This window comes from Acomys minous (assembly GCF_964271855.1).
Source record: "Acomys minous genome assembly, chromosome: 14".
Classification (NCBI taxonomy): Eukaryota; Metazoa; Chordata; class Mammalia; order Rodentia; family Muridae; genus Acomys; species Acomys minous.
In genome coordinates, this window is record NC_140496.1 from 100448203 (window position 1) to 100473164 (window position 24962).

General features: G+C 46.1%; 1 protein-coding gene across 7 annotated transcripts in view; it reads left to right on the forward strand.

The window, feature by feature from the left end:
* SSX2IP (SSX family member 2 interacting protein) overlaps nucleotides 1-17771 on the forward strand; it is a 30517-nt gene extending 12746 nt beyond the window's left edge. For 6 of the 7 annotated variants that reach the window (XM_084756115.1, XM_084756111.1, XM_084756116.1 and 3 more), the window contains exons 5-14: nucleotides 3313-3423; nucleotides 5240-5375; nucleotides 6680-6755; nucleotides 6830-7010; nucleotides 8206-8356; nucleotides 10028-10164; nucleotides 10462-10635; nucleotides 14332-14446; nucleotides 14941-15106; nucleotides 16257-17771. In XM_084756115.1, coding sequence (XP_084612241.1) covers nucleotides 3313-3423; nucleotides 5240-5375; nucleotides 6680-6755; nucleotides 6830-7010; nucleotides 8206-8356; nucleotides 10028-10164; nucleotides 10462-10635; nucleotides 14332-14446; nucleotides 14941-15106; nucleotides 16257-16431 — 1422 coding nt within the window. In that variant the 3' untranslated portion in view covers nucleotides 16432-17771. The remainder of the gene's footprint in view (nucleotides 1-3312; nucleotides 3424-5239; nucleotides 5376-6679; nucleotides 6756-6829; nucleotides 7011-8205; nucleotides 8357-10027; nucleotides 10165-10461; nucleotides 10636-14331; nucleotides 14447-14940; nucleotides 15107-16256) is intronic. The other variant, XM_084756114.1, reaches the window with a different exon arrangement.
* The last annotated feature ends 7191 nt before the right edge of the window (nucleotides 17772-24962 follow it).

Sequence of the window (24962 nt, forward strand, 5' to 3'; positions counted from 1 at the left end):
AACAAGCCGGACAGCAGCTGGCAGTAAGGAGTCCCCGCGCTACAGTGGAGACTGCAGTTTCCTGCGGCCCTAGTAACCTTTCTCTGTAAAAAGGAACACTTGCTCTTCACAGAGCCTTTGACCTTCCATCTTACCATAGAGAATGTTGTTGATGATTTCTGGTTTGCTTTATTTTTCTTCATTATCCCAAAATTTTTTGTATGTTTTTCTATAAAAAAAATACATTTTCCCTTGAAAAAAGAGTAACAAGCATTTGAATCATGGTATAAGAAAGACTTACCATTATAGTTGCATATTATTAAGAATATAATCTATACAAACCTCAGTTTTCCCTCAGTATTCTATAGAAGGACCTGTGTACGAGAAAAAGCCTCTGTGAGTTTGTGTACACTCTTGGCAGGGTGTCAGCACCTGGGAAAGGGTTCCAGAGCTTGACTCCTATAAAGTCCTGGAGGCAGGAGAAGGTGCTGCATTTTCAGGGAACCGCAGATGGCTTTGTGGAGGCCGGAGAGAGAGAGTAAAGTTTGGTGTGACTGTGACTGTGTGAGGTGTGAGGCTGGACCCTGGGCTCTGGAGGGTACAGAAATGAGGTGGCACCGAGCAAGGGGAAGATACTGTGTCAGTGTCACCTTGCTGATAGGGTGGAGAGTTGTGGGTGCACATTCATACTTACATGGAGGGTGGAAGGCCCAGGAGGCTCATGATGACACAGTTTTTAGGAATTCTTGGCAGACCTTTTTGTTTGGATTATAAAGTATTTTGGTTGACATGCATAACATAGATTTCATTATTAAATTTTCATAGTACATCATTGTGCTATACTTCTGTTCGCCTCACCTATATTTCTCTTCTCCACCCTGTAGTTCCTTTGCTGTCTGTCCCGTATGTTCCCCTCCTGTTTTCATGTCACATGCATGTATAGTCAAGTCAGGATCTGAATGAGAGAAATGGGATGTATTTTGTCTTTATTATCCACAGGCACGTGCATGTGCCCGCGCGAACACACACACACACACACACACACACACACACACACACACACACCATCAACCCCTCTTGTTCTCCGTTCCCCTTACATACCCTCCTGCCATGGCACTGTAGCTCTCCTGCTCTCAGGTCGTGCACACACATGCTTAATCTAGAGTCCACATATGAGAGAAAAAAGGCATTTGTTAAGAGTTGGGCTCATCTAACTTAACACAAGTATCTTTTGTTTTATGTATTTTCATGAGAATGACATAATTTCATCTTTTCTGAGTCAAATAAAACTATATCATTCACATGCATACACATGCACACCGCGTCACATTTTCTTTATGCATTCTTCTGTTGCATAGGCTGATCCCCTAGCTTACTTACATACTGTGGCTAGTGCTGCAGTAAGCCTGGGTGTGCAAGTATCTCTGTGGTATGCTGACTTAGACTCCTTCTGACGTAGCCTAGGAGTGGTACGCTGGGTTGTATGGCATTTCTGCTTTTAGGCTCTTGAGGACCCTCCACACTGACCTGTCCTGCCTCCGTCAGCGCATCAGCTTACCGGTGTGTAGAGTCTTCTCTTTTCTGGCATCCTCTTCAGCATTTGGAGCTGCTTGCTTCCTTGATGGTCCTAATCAGAATGGCCAGGGTGGTGTGGAATCTCACTGTAGTTTTTAATATGCATTTTCTATAGGGCTTAAGATGTTGAATATATTTACTGGCCATTTGTATTTTTTCTTTTGAGTACTGCCTAGTCAGTGTTTGTCCATTTATTGAGTGATTTGGGGCTTTTGTATTTATTTTGAGTCTCTCTATGGATTGTAAGTATTAGTCCCTACCAGACAGGTATTTAGCAAAGACTTTCTTCCATCTTTTACGCACTGATGCTTCCTTTACTGTGAGTATCCTCTTTGACGCCATGTGATGTCACTGGTCCATTCTTGGTCAGTGTCGCTGGAGTCCTTTTCATTCAATCCTTGCCGAACCCTCTCTCTGCAATGCTTTCTCTGTTCTCCCTCCAGCAGCTTCTGAGTCTGTGGTCCTACACTAAGAGCTTTATTTAATTGAACTAACTGTCGCATGGGACGAGATGGTGGTCTGTTCTACTTTCCCAGATGTTGAAGAGGCTCTGTTCTCCAATGTATATTTTTTAGACCATGGTCAAAAATGAGGTGCCTTGTAGGCTTCGACCTTTTTCAAACCTACTTTACTTGGGGTTCTTCAATGCTTATACCTCCTCCTAACCCACCTACCCTAGACAGGAGAGAAAAAAGGTTAATGGGAACAGGAGAACTAGACCTTCTTAGACTCTGTTCCTTAGAGTGATTCCAGGATTGTAGCAGACCCGTTAAACAGCAAAGCAGCAATTCAGCAAAGGTGACTGCAACCTCAGTAGCCAGAACCTGGAGCAGCAGCTGGAATCCAGAACCCTGAAGTGTTCTCTGGAGTGTTTCTCTCTAGGAGCATCTTGGAGTGGCGTGATGAACAGCAAAATGATGGGAAATGATCCCCAAACCAAAGAGCCAAACCCCTTGTATTGGGCATATATCTCTTCTCTCATAGTTCGTACTAGGATGTTTGGCAGTTGGCAAAGACCACGCCCCCACAAGAGGCGGTTCCTCTTCTAGTGGACAAACACCACGTGTCCCCTCACAAGTCTATTTCCAGCAGACAAACACCGCACACCCTCACATACACACCTCACATCCCACACCTGGGATCACAACAAAAACATGTTTACACCCACTCCAGTCCTCTGTTGTATTCCATTGGCCTTCATGTCTGTTTCCATGGCAATACTATGCTGTATTTTGGCTACTGTGGCTGTGTTGTGTAATTCGAAATCAGGTTTTGTGGTACTTTTGGCTGCATTCTTTGGCTGTTTTGGGCCCTTTGTGCTTCTGTATGAATTTTAGGATTTTTTTTTCTTCTCAGAGTTCAGACTTAAACTCAGGTGTTGTGAGAGATAGTGTTCCCAGTCTTCTCACACTCAGCAGCATTTACTGCTCCCTAAAGCCAAGCGTCCCAAAGGATGAAAATACTACTGTCGATGAGCTGGTCCTCTGAAGTATGTTATCAGAGTATGCAGGCCTTAAAGAGAATTGGAGAACTCAGGATCGTAGAAAGAGCCTTTTGAGGGAACCATGTTGCAGTTCTTGTGCATAAATAGAAATAAAATGAATTTAAGGCATGTGGTTTTATATTAAATTTCATAGTAATCACTTTAAAGTCACATTCAGTGTTATACAGAAGCTGGACTGCACCTCCCAGGTGTAGCCTCTGTCACTGCCCTTCTGAGGACTTGTTGACTCAAGTCAGTTTTACTTCATGTTCCAGGAGCAGCTGGAAACCTCCAGGCGAGAGATGATTGGGCTGCAGGAGAGAGACAGGCAGTTACAGTGCAAAAACAGGAATTTGCATCAGCTACTGAAAAATGAGAAAGATGAGGTGAGTTTTGTGCTACTGTGCAGAGGTGAGCCTGTTGCTCTGGAACTTGAGACATAGTGGTCACTTCACTTTTAAGAGCTATCTGTTCATCCTGTGTCACACTGGCAAGGGGGGTGGACAGTCCTGTGGCTGTCCTCTGCCCTTGCCCCAAGAGGGTGCATTTTCTTAGTTAGTATATCAGTTCTTACCTGGCAAGAGCCAGGGCCTCCAAGCCATCCTTCCTGTACTCAGGACCACTCACTTTCCTCAGGCACAGAGAACACAGAGAGTGCATCCTTTTGTCTGCAGAGTGCCGTGGCAGATGCACGGCTCCGTGCCTCAGCCCGTTGCACCGCCATCTCGCTTCAGCAAGGTCTCCCTCTGCAGGGAAGGCCTGCTGATCTCTCTCTGCCTGACCAGGGCCTCACACACACTAGGCAAGTGCTCTACACTGAACCACCTATCCCCTTGTCCCCGGCATGATGTTAAATGTTACCATTTTTTATCTAGTCAAAGAATTAACCTGATTAAATGGCTACAGCGTGGAGCAGTTGCCTAAGATGCACAAACTGTAGCAATTCACATTAAAGATCTCACCTCTAACTCAAAACTGTCATCACTCTGAGTTTTGCTCTAATAGATGCCTAAGCCTTTATTTCTAGCTTAGTGCCATTAGCAGTGTGATGGTGTGGAGTATGGAGTTAGTGCTTGAAGTTGCTATAAGCCATTGGGTTTCCATTGCTCTAGGTTGCAACTCCTGTCCATATAACAACTATGAAAATAGGATGATTTTCAGTGTTTTATTCTTTAACTAAGAGGCCTGGAAGGGAGTCTTTCTTTGTTATTTCATTATTTTTTATTTTATTTATATTTTTATTTTGTTTTTTATCTTATGTGTATGGGTGTTTTACCTCCATGTCTGGATACCATGTGCATGCCTGGCACCTGTGGAGGCCAGGAGAGGTCAGTGGATCGCATGGGCTTGGAGTTACAGGTTGTGGTAAAGCACCATGTGGGTGCTGAGACTTGAACTCAGGTCCTCTGCAAGAATAACAAGTGCTCTTAACCACTGAGCCGTCCTCCCTGCCCCAGGAGTCTATTTCTTAAAAAGCCCATGAGTAGATAGAATGATTTTTAACCCTACTTAATTAGCATTTAATAATAAACAATAAATATCTTATCTAACCAAACCATATATATATATTTTAAAATACCATATTATCAAGTTATTAAACTAATATTAATATAATATATAATATATATTTTTTGAGTTACTGCATAGGAGCTTTTGGTCTGCCCTGTTGCTTACATGTAGTGTGACTGTAGTTGTCTTTGGTATGGAGTAAGCTAATGCACCACTCTATGGCCAAGCTTGAGAACGGCTCTAGAGAATGAAGTGTGCTTCCTGTCCAGAGCTACGTGAACTGAGCCTGGTGACACAGGCCTGTAACCCCAGCTGCTGAGGAGGTGGGTGGGAAGACTGAGAGGTCAAGGCCAGCCTGCACAGCTGTGAGGCCCTGGCTCAGTGTGGAAAGAGGGTTGGGAGTGTGGCTTAGCACTGGCCTCGCACACACGGGGTGGGCGGGTTCAGACCGCAGTACCTGACACAGGCTCCAGCAGTTGCTGCTCAGAGCGACGACAGCTTGCTGGCAGCTGCTGGGCTGCAAGCATTGTTGTCATTCATGGGATATTTTTAAGGTGCTTTCCATAAAGAAGGAAGAATCAGCTGTTGTTGAGAAATCACTATGTGGGAAGATAGACTTGTTTTACCTTTTGAACTTGTGAATTTTAGCAGGTTTATCAATTTTTGTTTGATAGAAAGTGGTTTTTCTTTCAGGTACAAAAATTACAAAATATCATAGCCAGTCGGGCCACTCAGTATAATCACGATATGAAGAGGAAAGAGCGTGAATATAATAAGCTAAAGGAGCGTCTGCACCAGCTCGTTATGAACAAAAAGGACAAAAAAATAGGTATGAAGGCAACTGGCAGAGCGCGTGACCGACTGCAGTGATGTGCGCAGCAAAGAGCCAGGTGCTGCACGCACTGTGAGGTTGGCCTTACAGTTAGGTATTGCCGTGTAAACTATGGACTGAGACAACCGATTTGTCTGGGGAAACTGAGTCACTTTGATTTGTATCAGTAGCTACATGTTGCTATAGGACAAAGTGACCAAAGCAACTTACAGGAGGGTTTATTAGTTTATAGTTTCAGAGGGTAGCCCATGACAGTTGTGTTGGGGAGCATGGCAGCGGGAAGGCAGGCCTGGTGCTGGAGCAGTAGCTGACTGAGAGCTTACATCTTGAGACAAACTATGAGGCAGAAAGAGCCAGCTGGAACTGGCTGTGGGCTTTTGAAACCTCGGGTCCCACCCCCAGTGGCACACCTCTTCTAACCAGGCCACACCTCCTAATCCTTCCCAAACAATTCCACCAACTGGGGACCAAGCGTTCAAGCATATGAGCCCATGGGGGTCGTTCTCACTCAAACCTCCACATACGTATTTGTTTAATATGACCCATATGGAGTTGACCCATCAAGAAAGGCAAGCTAGACCCTGATTTCCCTAGAAAGAACCAGTGATAGTAAGCATCTCAGTGGCTTCTGAATGTCAAAAGAAGGCTGTAAAGTGTCAGCAGCAGCAGGCCGTCCCAAACCCAACCAGAAATGACAGATTTCATCTTATTAGTTCTAGAATTCAAATAATGTGTTGTTGTTGTAGTTGTTTTGTTTTGTTTTCTTATGCCTAATGTATCTGTCTCCATCTGGGGAAGACTGTTGAGGGCTTTTGGTCCTTTGAAGATGACAGCAGTGATGTGGTTGGTAGGGCACAGCAAACCTTCTCTGTAATGGCCCAGTGACTAAGGTTAGCTTGCTTCCCCTGCCATTGTAGGGGAAGGTCTCCTAAGTGTGTAAGTGGGTGGCTGTGGCTGAGTTCTAGGGAAGGCTGATCTTCAAGAGTAGGCAGCTGGCTTGCAGCCTGTGGTCTGTCCTCCCCTGACACTGAAGTTAATAGGAATAAGTAACCAGGTACCTGCTGTGCGCCAAACACTGTCTCCCTCCATTAAGTCCTTTTATACCCCTTTATCTTTAGTGACTGGGGGGACTCTCTGTTTCTCCCAGTCAGGAGAGAAGTGAGCTTAGCATTTGAAGAGTTTGCTAAGCCTCCGGGTATTGAAGGCAGCTGACCTGTGCACCAGGTCGGCTGCAGTCTGCGGTGTCAGAGCCGTGGTGGAGATTGATGATGATGGACTGTGTTTTGTGCTTATGTTTGTAGCCATGGACGTTTTAAATTACGTGGGTCGGGCTGATGGAAAACGAGGCTCCTGGAGGACTGATAAAACAGAAGCCAGGTACAGCATGCGGCCTGACCGTGTAGCCAGGGTTTGCTGTCGCCGTGTATTCTCACAGCTGTGCCCTCCCACAGGAATGAGGATGAGATGTACAGAATGCTGTTGAACGAGTATGAGTACCGCCAGAAGCAGATCCTGCTGGAGAACGCGGAGCTGAAGAAAGTCCTCCAGCAGATGAAGAAGGACATGATTTCCCTCCTTTCTCCCCAGAAGAAGAAGCCCAGAGAAAGAGCAGAGGACGGCACAGGCGCTGTTGTGAGTGTTCCGCTAACCCACATGGCTCAGACCGGGCAGGTGATGCAGTGGCGCCACTGCTGGTGTTCTGAAGAGGCTCCGTGACAAGCACACACCCTGGCCTGTGCATCCCGAGGCACATCCTGGGGGCTAGGGCTTATCTTCTGTACTTTATGAGCACCATGGCATGCATATAATGCTTCCATGGTGTAATAGGTTGACTGCTTTTTAATTATGCCCGTTGCAGACATGAGCAACTCTGAGCACAATGTGCATGCCAGGAATAGGGTTGGATTCAGGTATGCTCTCAACCACCATGCTGTGGTCACAGCCCTCGGTGCCATGTTGTCTACTTTTCAGAGAGGGGACCTTTTCAGATCTTTGGAGCCGTGGTGGTTTAAATAAAGAAGGCCCCATATTCATGGGTTTGAATGCTTAGGCATAGGGAATGCTACTGTTAGGGTGTGTGGCTTTATTAGAGGAGGCATGGCCTTGTTAGAGGAAGTGTGTCACTGTGTGGGCGGGGCTTTGAGATCTCAAATGCTCAAGCTGCGTCTACTGTGAAACATCCAGTCTCCTCCTTGCTGGTTGCCTATCAAGATGTAGAACTCTCAGCTCCTTCTCCAACACTGTGTCTGCCAGGATGGTAATGAATTAAACCTCTGAAACTGTAAGGCAGCCCCAATGAAAGCTTTCCTTTTAAGAGCTGCCTTGGTCATGGCATCTCTTCACAGCCCAGAGACAGGAGCTAAAGAACCACTCAGTCTGCACCTGTGTTGTGGCTCAGGTTGTGCTCTGGGCCCTGAAAAGATAAAGCTGGGATCCCTACACACACACACGCACGCACGCACGCACGCGCGCACGCGCACACATGCATACATGCATGCACACAAACCCTGACACACACGGCGGGGGTGGAGTGGGGTGGGAGATCCTAGTCCCACTGTGGTTGCGTGGCCCTGAGCCTGCCTCTCTAAGCTGGGGTTCTATAGTTTTGCACAGTTTGAGGATCCAGCACAGCAGCATTGCACAAAGACAGGGCTGTCTCTCCTCAGACAGCTCTGCCACTCAGATTTGAAGAGATCTATCTAAAGTTGGGAGTCTCGGTGCTAACTTCTGTTTTTACAAGCTGTTAGGTGGTAGATTTTATCAGTCTGATATGCTGCCGGATAAAGTCGTGAGAGTTGCTCGTCCGTTTCTCCTCCCTGCGCTGTAGGTGATCTCTGATATTGATGAAGATGCTGGAGAGCTGAGCAGAGAGAGTGTGTGGGGCCTTTCCTGTGACACTGTGCGAGAGCAGCTTACAAACAGCATCAGAAAACAGTGGAGGATTTTGAAAAGTCACGTAGAAAAACTGGATAACCAAGGTAACTACTACTCCAGAGCATGCAGAGTGGGCTGCGTGCTGCTCTGAGGGTCAGACTCTGCCTGCTGCGCCCCTGATTCTGCACTCGCTGAGGGATGCACTTGGCTTCAGAACAAACCATAGCGAGCAGTGTCACTTCATGCCGTGTCCGCGTGCCGCTCAGCAGTGAACTGAATAGCTTGTAACTCAACAGTCTGAAGGGGGCTGTTTTGTGTGTATTAAAGTCTACGTGGTTCTAAGTTGGAAAATCTAGATTTTGCATTTTATTTGTGTTTGTGTGCCTGCAAATGGGTATATCAAGTGAATGTAGGTCCTCGTTATCAAAACCGAGAATCTTAGTACCAATACCATAAGTTGTAATGGACAAACAGCACAATTCTTACAGTTCCAGCATTACTCTGCATGAAATGTTCTCATTTCTTATTGCCGTTTATTAAGAACCACACCTGGGGTCTGCAGATATGGCTTAGTGGTTAAGAGCACTGACTGCTCTTCGAGAGGACCGGGGTTTCATTCCCAGCACCCACATGGCAGCTCACAACTGTAATTCCAAGATCTGACACCCTCATACAGACATACATGCAGGCAAAACACTAATGCACATAAAATAAAGATAAATTATTTTAAAAAGAAGCAGCATGCTGGACTCTAACTGCAGGATTTAATGTGCGAGCACACAGGTGGTAGTACTGTACCGCTCTTTCAAGCATAATCAAAAGAATTTATAAACTGTGCTTTTGTTAGCAGCCTTCTGTGGTAGAGACAGTAGCTCCTGAGACTGAGTAGCAAGAACCAGAGGCCACATGCAGAACACTAACTTCTCATGACAGTCTGGAACAAATGTGTAATATAAGCTAAATGTTGGCAAAAATGTTCATTTGCAAATCAATTTCATCCTAAAATTATATAACTGTATAGTTGCCAGATCTTGGAGTTGTTTTTCTTTAAAACGTTTGATTTTGTTATCATTTATGAAACTGCAAAGTGCTAAAGAAAATAACTTCCTTCTACAAAACCCGTGAGAAGCCCAAAGGCAAAAGTCGTGAGCACCTTGATTTGTAAATATGCTGACAGTGGCTGTAAAACCTGCCTAGTTTCTGGTTGTTCTAGTTAGTGTTTCTGTTGCTGTGGTAAACACTGTGGCCAGAAGCAGCTTGGGAGGAAAGGGTTTGTTTTACCGTCCAGCTCACAGGCCATGGAGAAGGGAAGCCAGGCCAGGAACTGAAGCAGAGGCCATGGAGGAGTGCTGCTAGCTCCTTGCCTCCTCCTGCCTCCTCCTGGCCTCCTCCTGGCCTCTCCTGCCTCCTCCTGCCCCTTCCTGCTTCCTCCTGCCCCCTCCTGCCCCCTCCTGCCTCCTCCTGCCCCCTCCTGCCCCCTCCTGCCTCCTCCTGCCCCCTCCTGCCCCCTCCTGCCCCCTCCTGCCCCCTCCTGCCTCCTCCTACCTCCTCTTGCCCCCTCCTGCCTCCTCCTGGCCTCTGTAGCCTGATTTGTTATGCAGCACAAAAACCACCTTCACAGGCCCACTGTGAGCTGGGCCTCCCACACCAATCACTGATCTGGACAGTGCCTCCCAGGCTAGCCCACAGATCAGTCTGATGGAGGCGTCATCCTTGATGACCCTAGCTTGTGTCAAGTTGACAGCAAACTAAGCAGCACACTGGGGTTCTATCAGTCTCGAAGGTGCACTTGGAGGGCCTTGCTGATGAGGACGTCATCTCCCGACAAGACCATGAACAAGAGACGGAGAAGCTGGAGTCAGAGATTCAGCAGTGCAAAGAGATGATCAAGGCCCAGCAGCAGCTCCTACAGGTACCGGGAGCACGGTCCCCACAGGCCGGGCATGTGTGCGACTGGACCTCCTGAGGTCTGTGAGTGCACACTGCCCATTGCAGTGAGTTCTGTGCCAGCAGTTAGGCTGCATCCCTCACTCACATGGTCCCTGCTGTACCAAGGGAGGCAGCACTGGGGAAGCCGCTCTCATTGGCCTGTTGATTCTCGTAGTTTATGTCCTTGGTCAAACTTTGAGCTGTCTTCCTCACTTTGACTTGAATCTGTCTGTGTGCCCTGTTGGGGTTTCCCGACTTACTGTGCTTTAAAATTTAATAGCAGCAGCTGGCTACTACGTGTGACGACGACACCACCTCACTGTTGCGAGACTGTTACTTGCTGGAAGAAAAGGAACGCCTCAAAGAGGAGTGGTCCCTTTTTAAAGAGCAAAAGAAGAATTTTGAGAGAGAAAGACGAAGTTTTACAGAAGCTGCTATTCGCTTGGGCTTGGAGGTGAGCATTGCAGTGCAGCTATAATGGGCAAGGTTGGGGGTGAGCACTGCAGTGCTGCTGCAGTTGGCAGAGTGGAGTCAGTGCTGCAGTGGGTGGGGTGGAGTGTGCACTACAGTGCTGCTGCAGTGGGTGGGGTGGGGTGAGTGCTGCACTGCTGCTGTAGTGGGCAGGGTGGAGTGAGTGCTGGAGTGCTGCTGCAGTGGGCGGGGTGGAGTGAATGCTGCAGTGCTGCTGCAGTGGGTGGGGTGGGGTGAGTGCTGCACTGCTGCTGTAGTGGGCGGGGTGGAGTCAGTGCTGCAGTTCTGCTGCAGTGGGCGGGGTGGAGTCAATGCTGCAGTGCTGCTGCAGTGGGCAGGGTGGGGTTAGTGCTGCAGTGCTGCTGCAGTGGGTGGGGTGGGGTGAGGACTGCAGTGCTGCTGTAATGAGCATGGTGGAGTCAGTGCTGCAGTGCTGCTGCAGTGGGCGGGGTGGGGGTGAGTGCTGCAGTGCTGCTACGGTGGGCGGGGTGGGGTGAGTGCTGCAGTGCTGCTGCAGTGGGCGGGGTGGGGTGAGTGCTGCAGTGCTGCTGCAGTGCTGCCCATCATCTCGTTGTGGCGAGCCATTCACCAGAGAAGACTACTTAGACATGGGGTTAAGCCAATAAAAAGTCTCTATTAGCCGATCAGTGACTGCACTCTGTGTTTGGGATCCCAGTGTAGCCCTGAGCCCTTCTCAGAGTGGACTTTTAAGCACAAAATCCATGTCCTGGGTTGGCATTAACAAGAACAGTTAGCCAGAAGCCAAAAAGCAAGATTAGTGCACTTAGAGACTTTCCCAGAACTATGGGCTTTGCTGCATTGGTCTTTGTTTTCATTTTGCCTGGTGGTGCCGTCCATGTCCTGGGTTTTATGGCCTGAGTGGAGTCAGTTGTGTGAAGTCTGGTGCCCTGTTACTTTACAAATAACTGGAAATAGAAGGGAGGTTGAGCAGATGGATGGTCTTCTGTTATAGATTCAGTTCCATCACTCATCCACTGTCAAACATGTGGTGCCAGAAGACAGTGCCAAGAACAGACTTGTTTAATAGACAAAAAAGCACAGTAAAAGATTCTTCTCCCTAGTGCTCACAGGGGAGTGTACACATTTGAATTGTGTATATACACATGTGTCCACAGGCTGCTTTCTTTCAGCAGTGCACTGTCTCCATGGTGCCCTTGCAAAATTTAAAGACACCATTGACCCAACATGGTTTTAAAACTCAACCTACAGGAAACATTATGGAGTGAGTCAGTGTCCTCCACATCTCCCGTTTTAACCTTTAGACATAACCACTGCTAAAATAAAAGGGGTGCTGCTGGAAGCTGGGTGTGACCACAAGCTTTTAATCGCACTTCAGAGCTCAGTGACTAAGAGTACCTGCTGCTTTTACAGAGGATCCAGGCTGGGGTTCCAACATTCACAACCGTCTGTGACCCCAGTTGTAGGAGAACTAAAATCCCTCTTTGGCCTCCACGGGTACCAGACCACACATGTGCACACTTATATACTTTGCAGGTGATCATACAAATAAAAATTAAATCTTTTAAAAGATTAAAACAGTATATATTAAAGTTAAAATTCTCAGAAAAATTACCAGTAGACATTTGTTTTATGTTGACTTTTTTGGTAGGGCACAGAGTTTGTGTAGCCTACGTTGGTAGGGAACTTACTATAGAGAACTGACTAAAGGCAAGTGCCACCACGTCAAGCAGAAATCCTTGTACTGCTTTTTCCTACAGCTCTTGCTTGCCCCTTCACTTTGCAGTTTTATGAGATTGTTTTTCATTGTTCAGTGCTACCACTTTTATATTCTGCCCTACACTATACAATAAATATAAATACAGTGGTTTGTCTTAAGTTGAGGCTAGAGACTAAAAGCCAGAAAATAACGTAGATAATAAGATTGTGTAGCTGTTACACTATAAACAGAGCATTTGAAGAGGTAAAGGATGGGGCTTGAACCCTGAACCCAGGATGGCACTCACGCAAGGCCACCCTTGTGCCACCCACCGAGCTGCAGTCTTGGCCCTGGCTTTGCCAGCCAGGAAAGCCGTCTCCCTGAGGCCTTACCGTGGTCATCTGCCAGTGAGACCCGACTGCTGTGTGCTCTTGCCCCTGCTGTGCTTGTGAAATGCAGCGTAGTGCTAATGTGCTCAATTTGGAATACCTGAAACTGCACTAGATTGCTTCAGCCAGGTGTTTCATTTTAACTTCTAGCCCTCACCCCAAAAATCGAAAGACTTATTCATTTATTTTATTTTTGTTGTTTTTGTTGAAGCTAGATATAGCCTATGTTACTTTGTAGATAATTTTGTGGGGCACCACAATGCCCTTCTGTGGAAGTTGATAGATTTTTGTAGTTTCTGATTTTGTCAGGATACACATTAGTTTTTTCATCTGGAAGAGTCTAAAGTCTTTGTTTGGAGGCTTTTTCTTCTACTTGTTTCCCTGTGCTTGGCTGCCCCATGCTGTTAGACAGGGCCCAGCCCTCAGGTGTGGCTGTGGCTGACACTGGTTCTAAGTTCTTCATGTTCTTTTGTGTTGCTCTTTGGATCACCAAACTGTCTTTTGGATCAACTTTATTATTTACTTCAGTCACTGATCTTTTATTTCAGAATTTTGTTTCTTTATTTTTCTAATGCACTTAATTTTCCTCTTCTTTATACACTATTACTGTTTTGCATGCATTTATGAATTCTGCTGTATGTGTGACAGTATTTTTCAGAACTCTTGAAGCCTCATTGTCTGCAGTCAGCTTATTGTCTTCGCTTTTTTCCTGTTCTGCCATTGGTTTTCCTAGCTGTCTGGTGATTCCTGCTTTTATACTCACCTTTGTGAGGAAAGACTCGGTGTTGGGTATCTGAAGGCGCCAACACCGACCCCTCCCCAGGTGTAAAGTCCCTTGTCTCTGTGGTTGTCTTCCTCATGCAGCAAATTCTTCCTGTGCCCACCATCGGCCTGGCACCCACATGAGGACATGTGTGCTTGGAGACACAGGGGACAGTGGCAGAGATGAGAGCCCAGGATGCAGGAAAGTGTGGCTTAGGCACCATCACCTGACCAGAAGGAGAGTGTTAGTGTAATCTGTGTTTGCCTCTTGTGCCTCAGTGGCAGCAACCACTGACAGATGGCTACAGGACAAATGAAATGCCTGATGTGGTCAAAAGTTCCTTTCCAAGGGACTGACTTATGAAATAGGGTATTTTTCTGATATCAATGTTCTGGTTGTGTGTTCTCTGTTTTCAAAAGTTCTGGTAATGCTCCGTTCATGTGAAACACAGTAATTGGTCTAGTAAGTCAATCTATGATGTTCTATTATTTATTCAGAAATTATTATATGTGTGTGGATGTTTTTCCTGAATGTATGTCTCTGTGTCGCATGTGTGTCTGCACCACCTGTGTGGCTGCTGTCCTCAGGAATTGGTGTTACACACTGCTGTGAACCATCATGGAGTGCTGGGAGTTGAACCCACGTCCTCTGTAAGAGCAACATGCGCTCTTAACCATTGCACCATCCCTCTAGCCCACAATTTTTATTTTTTAAACATAATTTTCTTGAGTGTCTTTTAGTTTCTAGGCAGCTATTTCATTTATGAAACGTACAGGTGGCCAGAGAGGAACCTGCTGGAGAAGTTATGGAGATGACAGGGGAGTAATTGCCGTTTGTTTTTCACACTAGAGGAAGGCGTTCGAGGAAGAGCGAGCCAGCTGGCTGAAGCAGCAATTTCTAAACATGACGACCTTTGACCACCAGAACTCAGAAAATGTGAAACTTTTCAGTGCCTTCTCCGGAAGTAAGTGCTGTGTGAGTGCACAAGTGCAGAGGGGGGCGAGCGCACAGGGCCATCTGTCTGTGGCGCTCAAGACTTGGTCAGTGTGAAGGCTTTTCTGTTCTTAATCTCTTTCTGCCTACCTGTGCTGAGGTGCTGGCGGGCAGACGCAGGAGCTCACCCTTTAGCCGGCTGCCACTCTACCGAGGTCCTGTACCTCCTGCCCCCCAAATCAACCTAATGGGTTATTCACTGAAGTCAGAGTACAGCTAACAGGAGAACCTGGCATATAACAAGTGTTCTTGTGAATGCATAATAATGCCATATTTTTTAAAATTCATGATCTTAGAAATCGACCATTTTTAAGCTAGATCCTTCTATTTGCAGACTATGCAGTAGAGATGGCAGTTAAATTGTTTTTCTCAAATTCTACTCCATATTGCAAATGATTCCTCTGGCTGGCTATCTTCCTTGGGTTTGATATTTTACCATGTGCCCTTCTTACTTCTAAAAAACAGGTTCCGATCCAGACAATCATATAGTGCACTCCCGACCACGGCAAAAGAAGCCACACAGTGTGGCCAATGGGGTGCCCGCGCGCACGTCAAAACTGACTAAGTCTCTTCCCGCTTCACCGTCCACTTCAGACTTTTGCCAGACACGCTCTTGTGTGTCAGAACACAGGTATTTGTATTTAAATACTTTCACATATTTCTAAAAATGATTAACATTGTGATGCTTAGGAGTTGTTATACACACACACACACACACACACACACACACACACACTATTTGATTTATTCACTCTATGTGCAGAGGTTGCCAGTGTGGGAGGCTTTGTGCTAAGTGTGGAAGTGGAGTGGCTAACCAGGCTGTGGCTTCTACTCCTGTGTGGCTCTATTTCACGTTTAAAGTATAGACTTCGGGGCCGGCTGAGGTGTGGCTCAGCTTCTGTGCCAGCACTCAGGAGACAGGCCAGCTTGGTGTATGTGGCGAATTCTAAGTCAGTCAGCTACAGAGTGAGACCCTGCCTTAAAAGAGACACTAGGGTGATTATACCAGGAATCACTTAAAAATCCAAGTGCTTTAATCATTTTGAAGAATGCCATTTTGCTAGTTTTTCAGAATACCTGGTTTACGTTTCTTTGGTATACCCAGTGCACCAGAATTGAAGGAGAAAGCCAAGAGAAACCACTTCCTCATAGTTAATAAAGATTCCTGCCTAACGTGAGAGTAGTAAGGCAGTTTGTTTCCTGCCCTTAGGAAACCCATATATCCATCCAGATATGTCCCCCCCATCTCTCTCTCTCTCTCTCTCTCTCTCTCTCTCTCTCTCTCTCTGTGTGTGTGTGTGTGTGTGTGTGTGAGAGAGAGAGAGAGAGACAATTTAGTCTGTATTTTAGGTCAGTAATCTAAGAACTGCAGAGCAAATATTAGAGATTTTTTTAATAGGAGGGAAAAGAAAAACAGGTTTAAAAAACATAGTATTCCACGTTTCTTTGGGAACAGATTATGGAGTCAATACTGTACACAAGGAGAGCCAGTTGGAAGGCACCGTTAAAGCTGAGTGAGAGATCTTGGAATTGGGTCAAAATGGGAAACAAAGCCAGTAAATTAACTGGCAGGTTAAATATGGGTGGACAGTGATGTGCAGTGTGAAGATCCTGCTGCTCAGAGGGTAGTGGGTGGTGGAAACCGGAAGAGCAGTTCAGTGCTCCCTGCTTCCTCGTGTGGTTGCCCAACACGTATCCTTACACTGACACATCAGGAACTTCTGTCTAAACGGTGGCCAAGGAGCAGAAGTTATTAAGATCTGCCTTCCTTTCCCCAACAGTTCAACCAGTGTGCTGAATATAACTCCTGAAGAAACTAAACCAAATGAGGTTGGAAGAGAATGTACAAGTCAGAAGTGGAGCACAGTGTCCAGACCCGGCTCGCGGGAAGGTTGCTGCAGTGGATGCTCCTCACCCTATACACACGCTCACGTGGCGAGAGATGACTTATCTTAGGTGCACGGACTGCAGTGTTTTCGCTAACGTGTACATCAGAGTTGACACTGAGTTAAAACAGGGTGTATCATAAAGTCAGCATCTAATTTAAGATGGTCTGAGTTGTCTGTCTGACTTCCCTGTCTTTCCCCCAAAGAGCTGAAGCGCTGAGCTATTTCAAGGGATGCAAAGTTTGGGTGTGTTAGTAACAGAAGCATCTGGCTCTGTGACAGGAGTGTGTGATGTTTGGATGGAAACAGCACTAGAAGGAGTTCCTCCTCCAGGTACTGAAAATAGCACTTTTAGGGGCCTGGTTAGTGTAAACATTATATTTGTGTCCCAAATATGATTGGCATTGGAAGTTTAGCCTTTACTTGAATGTATACTGTAGATTTTTAACAAAGCAAGTTCTATATTTATTATGTTTAGTGTGATTTTGAGATTACCTCTTTCATATGTTTTACATAAAGTGAAATTTATGTCTGTACATAAATATATGTGATTATGTTAAGAGGCTTTAAGGTTTAAAGATTTCAAACAACGCTTGAGTATAGTATTTCAGGCCAATAAAAATGTTTTTGGTGGCATTGTGTTTACAGATGTGTTAGGACCACTGCCACATGACAGTTAAGACTTTATTTTTAAGCCATCTGGGAAATAATAATACAAAGCCACTTCATGAAAACTGAGTTCAGATAGCTAGAGCTACTAACATTACATTGTTGAGATTTTTAAAGCATATTTTATTTTATATATGTGAATGTTATAATTTCTAAGAGGAATATTGATTATGGAGTGATGGGGAAAGACAAAAGTATCTTGAATAACAATATAAGAGCATTGATTTAAGATATTTGGATGACAAAGGATATTTAAGATAGCTGGATGGTGATATTTTCCTCACCAAATGGGCGCCGGTGCGTTAATATCTGTACAAGCCAGGGCTTTATATCATTGCCAATAATTTTGTAATTAAAAAATTTTCAACTAGGTACTACAACAAAAGAAACGAGACAATGAAAAGACACTGACTTTTATAATTGGAGGTGTGATGCTCTGGACACACTTGTGTCATTTCATTTTCAGAACAATCTGTTGTGTCTGTTGTTTCTGCTGCATGGTTCTTTGTGAGAAGTGTGTTACTATTGAGAGCAATGAAGTTCATAATCAATGTAGACCTAGGCCCAGGCTTCTCCGGGATGGGGTCTCATCCCAAAGCTTTTAAGTGCCTCACCCTGCTTGTCTGCATATAGAAGCCTACTCAAGTCCTTGCTTGATGATGCAGGTTAGTCCTGTCTGCCTTTCTCCTCCCTCCTTGCCCCTGCTGTGGCTGTTGCATTAAATCCATCATGGTACCAAAAGAGGAAACTGTGTTGTCCCTTCACTCTGTGACTGTGGGGTATGTAGCAGCAGCTGCTTGTCTGGGGCAGTGGAGACAGCACGGCCTGATGAGGCATTGCTCTCGAATAGGCGTCCCCTTGGAGGCAACCACGTTCATAGTTCCAGGAGGTAGCTCTTGAGTGCGTTGCTACCTTCATCCTGGTGCAGGACCACTTCCTTACATTTCAGAGATGCTGCTGCAGTTCAGAGGAGAAGCCAGCTGGGATATCACTTCTTGCTGGGTGGTCAGAGTTGTGAGGTAGTTACTGATCATCTGCCCCACATCCCCACAGGGTCTGTCTCTGTGACAGACTTGGTGTCCATGACCACTGTGCTGTGCCCCATGAGGAGGGAAGAAGCACCTGCTGTTTTGCTGTGTTTACATCTCAGTGTGGGCTGAGTTCTCCGAGGAACCCACAGATGGGATCCAGCCCCTTTAGGGATGGCCCAGATCTGCCAGAAGCGGTGCGACTTCTGCTGTCTTTTGCTGCCCGTTCCCATTCTAAAGGGTTCCCACTCGTCCAGACTTCCCCGATAGACAGGGATGCCGAATCCACAGGAAGCTCCCGGGATTTCGTGTCTCTTCTTCTGCAGACATTTCCAGTGCACAACCAACTCAGCCGTGCTGGTCTTCCTGATGTAGTCAGTGCCAGGATCTCCTCGTGCCTCAAACGCCGCCTGCTAAACTACGTGCTTTCCTGCTTATCCATATGGAAATGGGAAACTGTGCCTCAAGTTGGTCTTTACATACTTAACGTGCCCATTTTGAATTTTCAAAGCTTAAAAATGGTGATAAAGTCTTAAAATAGTTTCCTACTTTTAACTTATTCACAATGACTAGAAGCTCAATAGAAAAAACAGTGACAGAGGGAAACATGACCAAGATTTAATACAGGAGTATTTTCTTACAGAAACAATATATTAAGTTACTTAGGTTCACAGGACTCACCACCCCAAGTTATTCGCCTCATTGTATAAATGAAATGCAGAATCCTATTTGGAATAGTTCTGTGGGTCCCGTCCTAGCTAAGCAGGGTTGCCCGAAGGCTGGGAGTCCTCTGGTGCTCGATGAGGACAGTGCCTGGAATCCAGTTTACCCCACCCCCCACGCAGCCCCAAATGGTAGGGCCATCTGAAAGGCCTTGGCACCCCAGGCCTAAAGTAAGTTAGCAAGGCCCTCCTGTGGTTACCCTGCCTTTGCTCTTCTACTCAGTGCCTGCTGTCTCATCAGGGTTTGTCATGTCAGTCCCAGAGGAGCAGAGGGTGGACATGCGGCCTCCGCATCGAGAACCCCTGCGCTGAATGCCAGCTGGAAAACCTGTTAGCACAAGCCAGTGCCGCAATGTTAGTCACCTCTGGGCTGTTCCAGGTCCACTGGCTCTCTCAGGAGTCCCCCGGTGCTTCCTGTTGGTTTGCGGGTTGGTTTTTCACAAAAAGTGATATGCAGAGCAGGTACCATTTTCTCCCCACAGTGGGGCAATGGATAAAAGCAAAAGGTGATTGCAGTCTTTTTTTTTTTTTTCTCTCTCTCTCTCTCCCTATATTGAGTGATTTTTTTTTCCTCCTGGTGGGCTGAATGGAATGGACTATTAATTAAATGATTTGATGTAAAACCACCAGTTAACTAGTTTAAAGTTTTATTTTTATGAATCCTTAGGAATAATGCATTTCAAAGGGACCAGGAAATAGCTGTTATGCCAGTGGCACATACAGACTCAGTCATCAGCGCTCACCTGGTTCAACTTTGGACTATCTTTATCAAGTGTACCATTTAACAAACAACAGGCGTAAGATCTGTGGGAAGTTGTAAATATTGATGGGTTTACTTAACGCACCACATTTCTTCATTGGAAGGGGCAGTGGGTGACACTAAAGCTCTGCCTTGTGTGACAGTGGGTCCTGCTGTCCATGTGTCGTTGCTTGACTGCAGTTTTAGGTAGAGAAGATCACACTACACGTAATCAAAGTCACACGACGTAATATAAAAGACTGCAGGTCCTGGGACCCTGAGGCTCAGGCAGCCCCACCTGCAGCTCAGTCAAGGAGAACATGTGGCCCTAGCCTCGTCAAATCAGAAAGAGCAGGCTCAGGATGGTATGCCATCTTCTCCAGGTCCAGATCTGAAAGGCGCCCTTTCAGCTGCAGCCTGCCAGGGTGTGCGACTGTTTGCTGAGCTTGACAGTCTGCTGGAGTTTAACAGGCCAGCATGGACCTTGCCTTTCTACAGCACTTGCTCATTTTTGTCAAGTGGAAAGCTCTTGACGAGGAAGTCTGAGGTAAACTCCAGACTTGGCAGTAAGGACTAGAGAGACAAGTGGAACTTCCCCAACACGGTGGCTTCTGTTTGCCATCCCGGCATGGCATTCCTGTGGATTCAAGACTCTCCCTCTGGATGGGTAACATTGCTTTGCAGACTCCAAGGTACTTGATAGCATTGCCTTGTTACGGTGCTGTCCGATGGCTACGGATTGCCCCAAACTTTGGAAAAGTTTTGATGGGGACAGGAACTGTTGGTGAAAACAACAAAATTCCAGAAATATATACCTATTGAAATAAAATTAAGGGGATAACTTAAATATAATCCAAACCTTGCCTTTGTTTCTGCATTGTGTGGTGCTGAAATAGCTAGGTGAAGCAGACAGCGGTGCAAGGTGAACTAAGCTGCATAAAGCCATCTCACGTACTTTCCTGGTGCTCCGGGTTACAGTGCATTCTAAGCCGCACCACACCACACCTACCTAATAGTACCATTTACCCTCAGGTCTTACATTCCTCTCCAGCGTGTCACCACTCACAAGTCGTAACCTACTAATGCAATGCTCAGTCTTTGTCAAGGTAAAGTGTGAGCGTTACACTTGTGGGCTTGTATTCCTTAACCACTCAACATGCATGAAGTGGCCAATTTATTCAAATCACTATTTTGTTTGTGGGGGGTTGCATTGGTGTGCACTGAGGCCAAAGGAGGGTGTTGGACTCCTTGGAACTGTGGTTACACAGGGTTGTGAACTGCCCATTGTACTGCTTGTAAATGAACTCTGGTCCTCTGTGAGAACAGCGAGTCCTCTTAACCATGGAGCTACCTCTTCTGTCCCACTGGATAAGCCGTGGATTACACTTTCGTGGTAGCATCTGGGCTCCACTGTAATTATGCGAGCACTTGTCATCCTAGCATGGATGCAGTCAGAGTGCCTTGAGAGAGCGAGAAGAACTGTGTTAGTGCAGTGCTAGGTACGGTCACTAAAATGCAATCACATGCGCCTATTTGCAGAGTCTTCATCTGAGGCACACACTGTGTCTGGCCAGGCATGGAGTCATCGCTTTTCTTGCTGTATCGCTCTTTCAGGTGTGTGGTCATCAGGGCTGGCCCTACCACAGGAAACACAGATTTGATTCTCTTTGTGACTGACAGAAACCCAATTGGAAGTCAGATACAGAAGAGATGAATTGGCACTATAAAAACAGCATTGTAGCCAGGCATGGTGGCGCACGCCTTTAATCCCAGCACTTGGGAGGCAGAGGCTGGTGGATCGCTGTGAGTTCGAGGCCAGCCTGGTCTACAAAGTGAGTCCAGGACAGCCAAGGCTACACAGAGAGACCCTGTCTTGAAAAACCAAACCAAACCAAAACAACAACAAAACAGCACTGTATTAAACAAAGCAAGACAGAAATAGAGCAAAGGAGGTTTAAGAGCAAGATCTACAGGGGTGAGCACAGCGGACGATAGCCCTGAGACCAGCAGAAACCTGGTCCTGTGAACCTGTTGTGTGACAAAACCTTTCCTTGGGAAGATGTAACATACATACATATGTCCACTTACGCCACATAGGGAGCCAGTAATAAAGTATGGGCACCCCCAAAGTCACTTGGTGATCCAGTGAGTTTATTGGGGTTACTTATGGGTGAGGGGTTACTTACAGGAGCAGAAATGACTCAAAGATGGCTGCATCATCAAAGCCCACCCCAGCTCACTTGGAAACCTGGAGTACACTGCCCAACCTGCAGGCAGCTCAGCAGGTTGGAGAATGTTGTTATAGAAGTGTCTCAGAAACCTCTTCCAGGCAGCTGGTCTGTCTGGTCTCAGAGTCGTTTTTGTAGCATATTTTTGTTTTTTGTCTGTTTTTTGTTTGATTTTTGGGGGGTTTTCTTTCTAGCTTAGCTGAACTGAGGAAGACTCTCAGCCTTTATTGGTTACTCTGGCGGGGAGGGGCCTAGTGAGTCTGGTCAGTTTCAGGGACTTCCTGAAGCTCCTTTGAGTTGTTTTAACCTTCCTGCTTGAGCTTTCCTTGTAGGATAAACTGTTTCAATCTTGGAGGAAACGTATATAGTACAACCTGTCAGTAGTTCCTACCTATATCTTTGGGGCAGGAAATTAATTACATTATGATGTTAATGCTTATGGATGAATTTTACCAATGTTATATTAGCTCCAATTTATCCCTGTTCTTGCTCCCACATAGTTGTATTTCATTAGCTGTTTTTAAAAGGGATGGTATGGTCTAATTGCTAGCACATAAATGTGTGTCCTGCACAAAGATGAGTGTCCTGCACACAGACATGGCCTAGAGAAAATTGGCCTAGTGGAGAAATTGGGAACCAAGATTGTTCTTAAGAGACAACCCTCTCCAGTAGTCCTCTAGGTGACTGGACCTCACCACTACTGAGGTAGCCAGGATGGTGATTCCAACCTACTGGGCCTGGCATGCTTCTAGGCTCAAGGCGTTCAAGGGGCTGCTGGCATTTGGGTTGTTTCTGAGCTGGATAACTCTCAACTTATAGGTTAACTTCACCTCAGCTTCAGAGTCAGAGGAATTATTCTCAGAGAGTTTTGGAAGTCGACAACACTTTCCTCCTAGCCTCCCTTCTTCCCCAGCTCTTGGGAAGGCAGTTGGCCTGACCCATTGCTCTCTGACCTGGGGGGAGTGTCTCCAATAAGGTCCTCAGTGCATAGTGCTGATGGCAGAAAAACAAGAGAAGCCCTGACGACCTTGCGTCCTAACTCTGGCTGAGTTTGCCTGGTATATGTGCTGTGGGCCAGAGCATTTTCTCCTTAAGCATCTGCCCAATGAGATCTGCAGTTCTCTGCAGTTAAGGGCAGATTTTCAGAAAGTAAACGGGTTAGCAACTCTACTCATTTCTGTGACAAAACACCTGACCAGAGCAACCCAGCAGTGGTCTGTCTGGCCTCACACTGAGGATATAGGCAGTCATTGCAGGGTTGGCGTGTGGCAGGAGCAGGGGCCCAGCTGGCAGCATCCATAGTCAGAAAGCAGAGACAGAGGAAATGCTCACGTCGTCCTCATACAGTCTAGGACCTCTGTCTATGGAGCGATGTCACCCACAGTTAGAGTGGGTCTCCCAACCTTGGAGAACCCCCAGAAACGCCCCCCACAGACATGCTCAGAGGCTCTCTGATTCAAGGACATGTCGAGTTGGCAGTATTGGTCATCACAGTAAATGTGTTATGTAGCTGGCTCAGTTTAACCACTGAGGAGACGAGGGACTGTCACTGGCTGATCTTGGTGGGACTTGCTCTGGGAACCTCATTTCCTTCTCTTTCTAAGAAATAGTGCCCTATGTTGACAGCCGCAGAAGGGCTGATGCATCCAGCTATGCAGAACGGAGTGCACGAGCCTCATTCTCAACTCCCATCTCTCCTCCTCTGAGTTACAGGTGAATCTCTAGGGTTACAGGCCCCGTGTCTGAAGTAACAAGTACTGTACAAATCGTACTGAGAACCATAGGTCACTGTGATGGGCAGGATCAGTACACTAAGAACCTTAGTATTGCTAGCAGGCCACATCAGCTTCCTCTAAAGTCTGGACAGTTGGTCTCACCCCTGACTTGCAGGGACATGTTTGTGGCTGTGGACTTAGGAGGAGCCCAATGGAGCCTAATAGTTCTTTGGGGTCACTAATATACTGTTTGTTCACAGTACTAGATTATAGTTCTTAATAAAATTACCACCACTATGTCTTTATATATACTATGGCCATTATTTTATTATTATTATTATTATTATTATTATTATTATTATTATTATTATATTTTTGTATTACTTTTTGGAGACAGGGTTTCTTTGTAGCCCTGGATGTCCTGGAATCACTCTGTAGACCAGACTGACCTTGAACTCACAGACATCTGCCTGCCCCTGCCCCCTGAGTGCTAGGATTAAAGGAATGCACCACCACCACCCGGCTGACTATGCCATTATCATTAACTTCATCATCATAGTTTATATGAAAATTAAGGAAAATTTATATATTTTAACTAGAATTACAAAAGAATCCCCCAAACACATGTTGAATTCCTAACCCCTAATGTCTCAGCAATGAGGATCCCCCTCTAGTTAAAAGGAAACCATCAGTGCAGACCCTATTGCAATGATGGGTGTACATAGAAGCAAGGGAAAATGTGAACATACACATAAAAGAGAAAATACATGAACATGAAGATGACTAAGCCAAAAAGCAAGGCTTGAACAGATTTCTGTCATAGCTTTGGAAAGTACTCAACCGCCAATAGATCTTGTACTTGCACAATTAGGATTATAGAACAATAAAGTAGTTGTTCCGTTCTTCTAGCTTAGGACACTTAGTTATTGCAGCCTCAGTACTCTAGTACAGACAATATTGTGGCCATCTCCAAGTGTGTGGACTGTGGGGGAAAAAGTGCTAAAGATGAGATATAAAAAGGCAGCTTCCTGGGCTGGAGAGATGGCTCAGTGATTAAGAGCACCATCTGTTCTTCCAAAGGACCTGGGTTCAATTCCCAGCACCCACCTGGCAGCTCACACCTGTCTCTAACTCCAGTTCAAAAGGATTTAACACCTTCACACTAATGCACATAAAAAAATGAAATTAAAAATTAAATTTAAAAAAGGCAGCTTCCATGTGCTTTTTGGTGCAGTCAGCCTTGGCATACTGACGGACAGGCCTGGCCAGCAGGACAGCCTCAGCCTTTTTTGCTTTCTCTCATGCGGCAGGTGGAAAATGGCTTTCCTTTCAATAATGGTTGTCAGTCAGTAAAAGACACTGACTGACAGTATTATGTTTGCAGATTGTTTCCCAAGCCTCTGAACTTGAAGCACACGGAAGGGACAGGTCTCAGTCCTGGCATCCAGGGCGGGCTGGCTCAGTAAGATGCAGTTTACAGGATGACTGTGAGACAAGTTT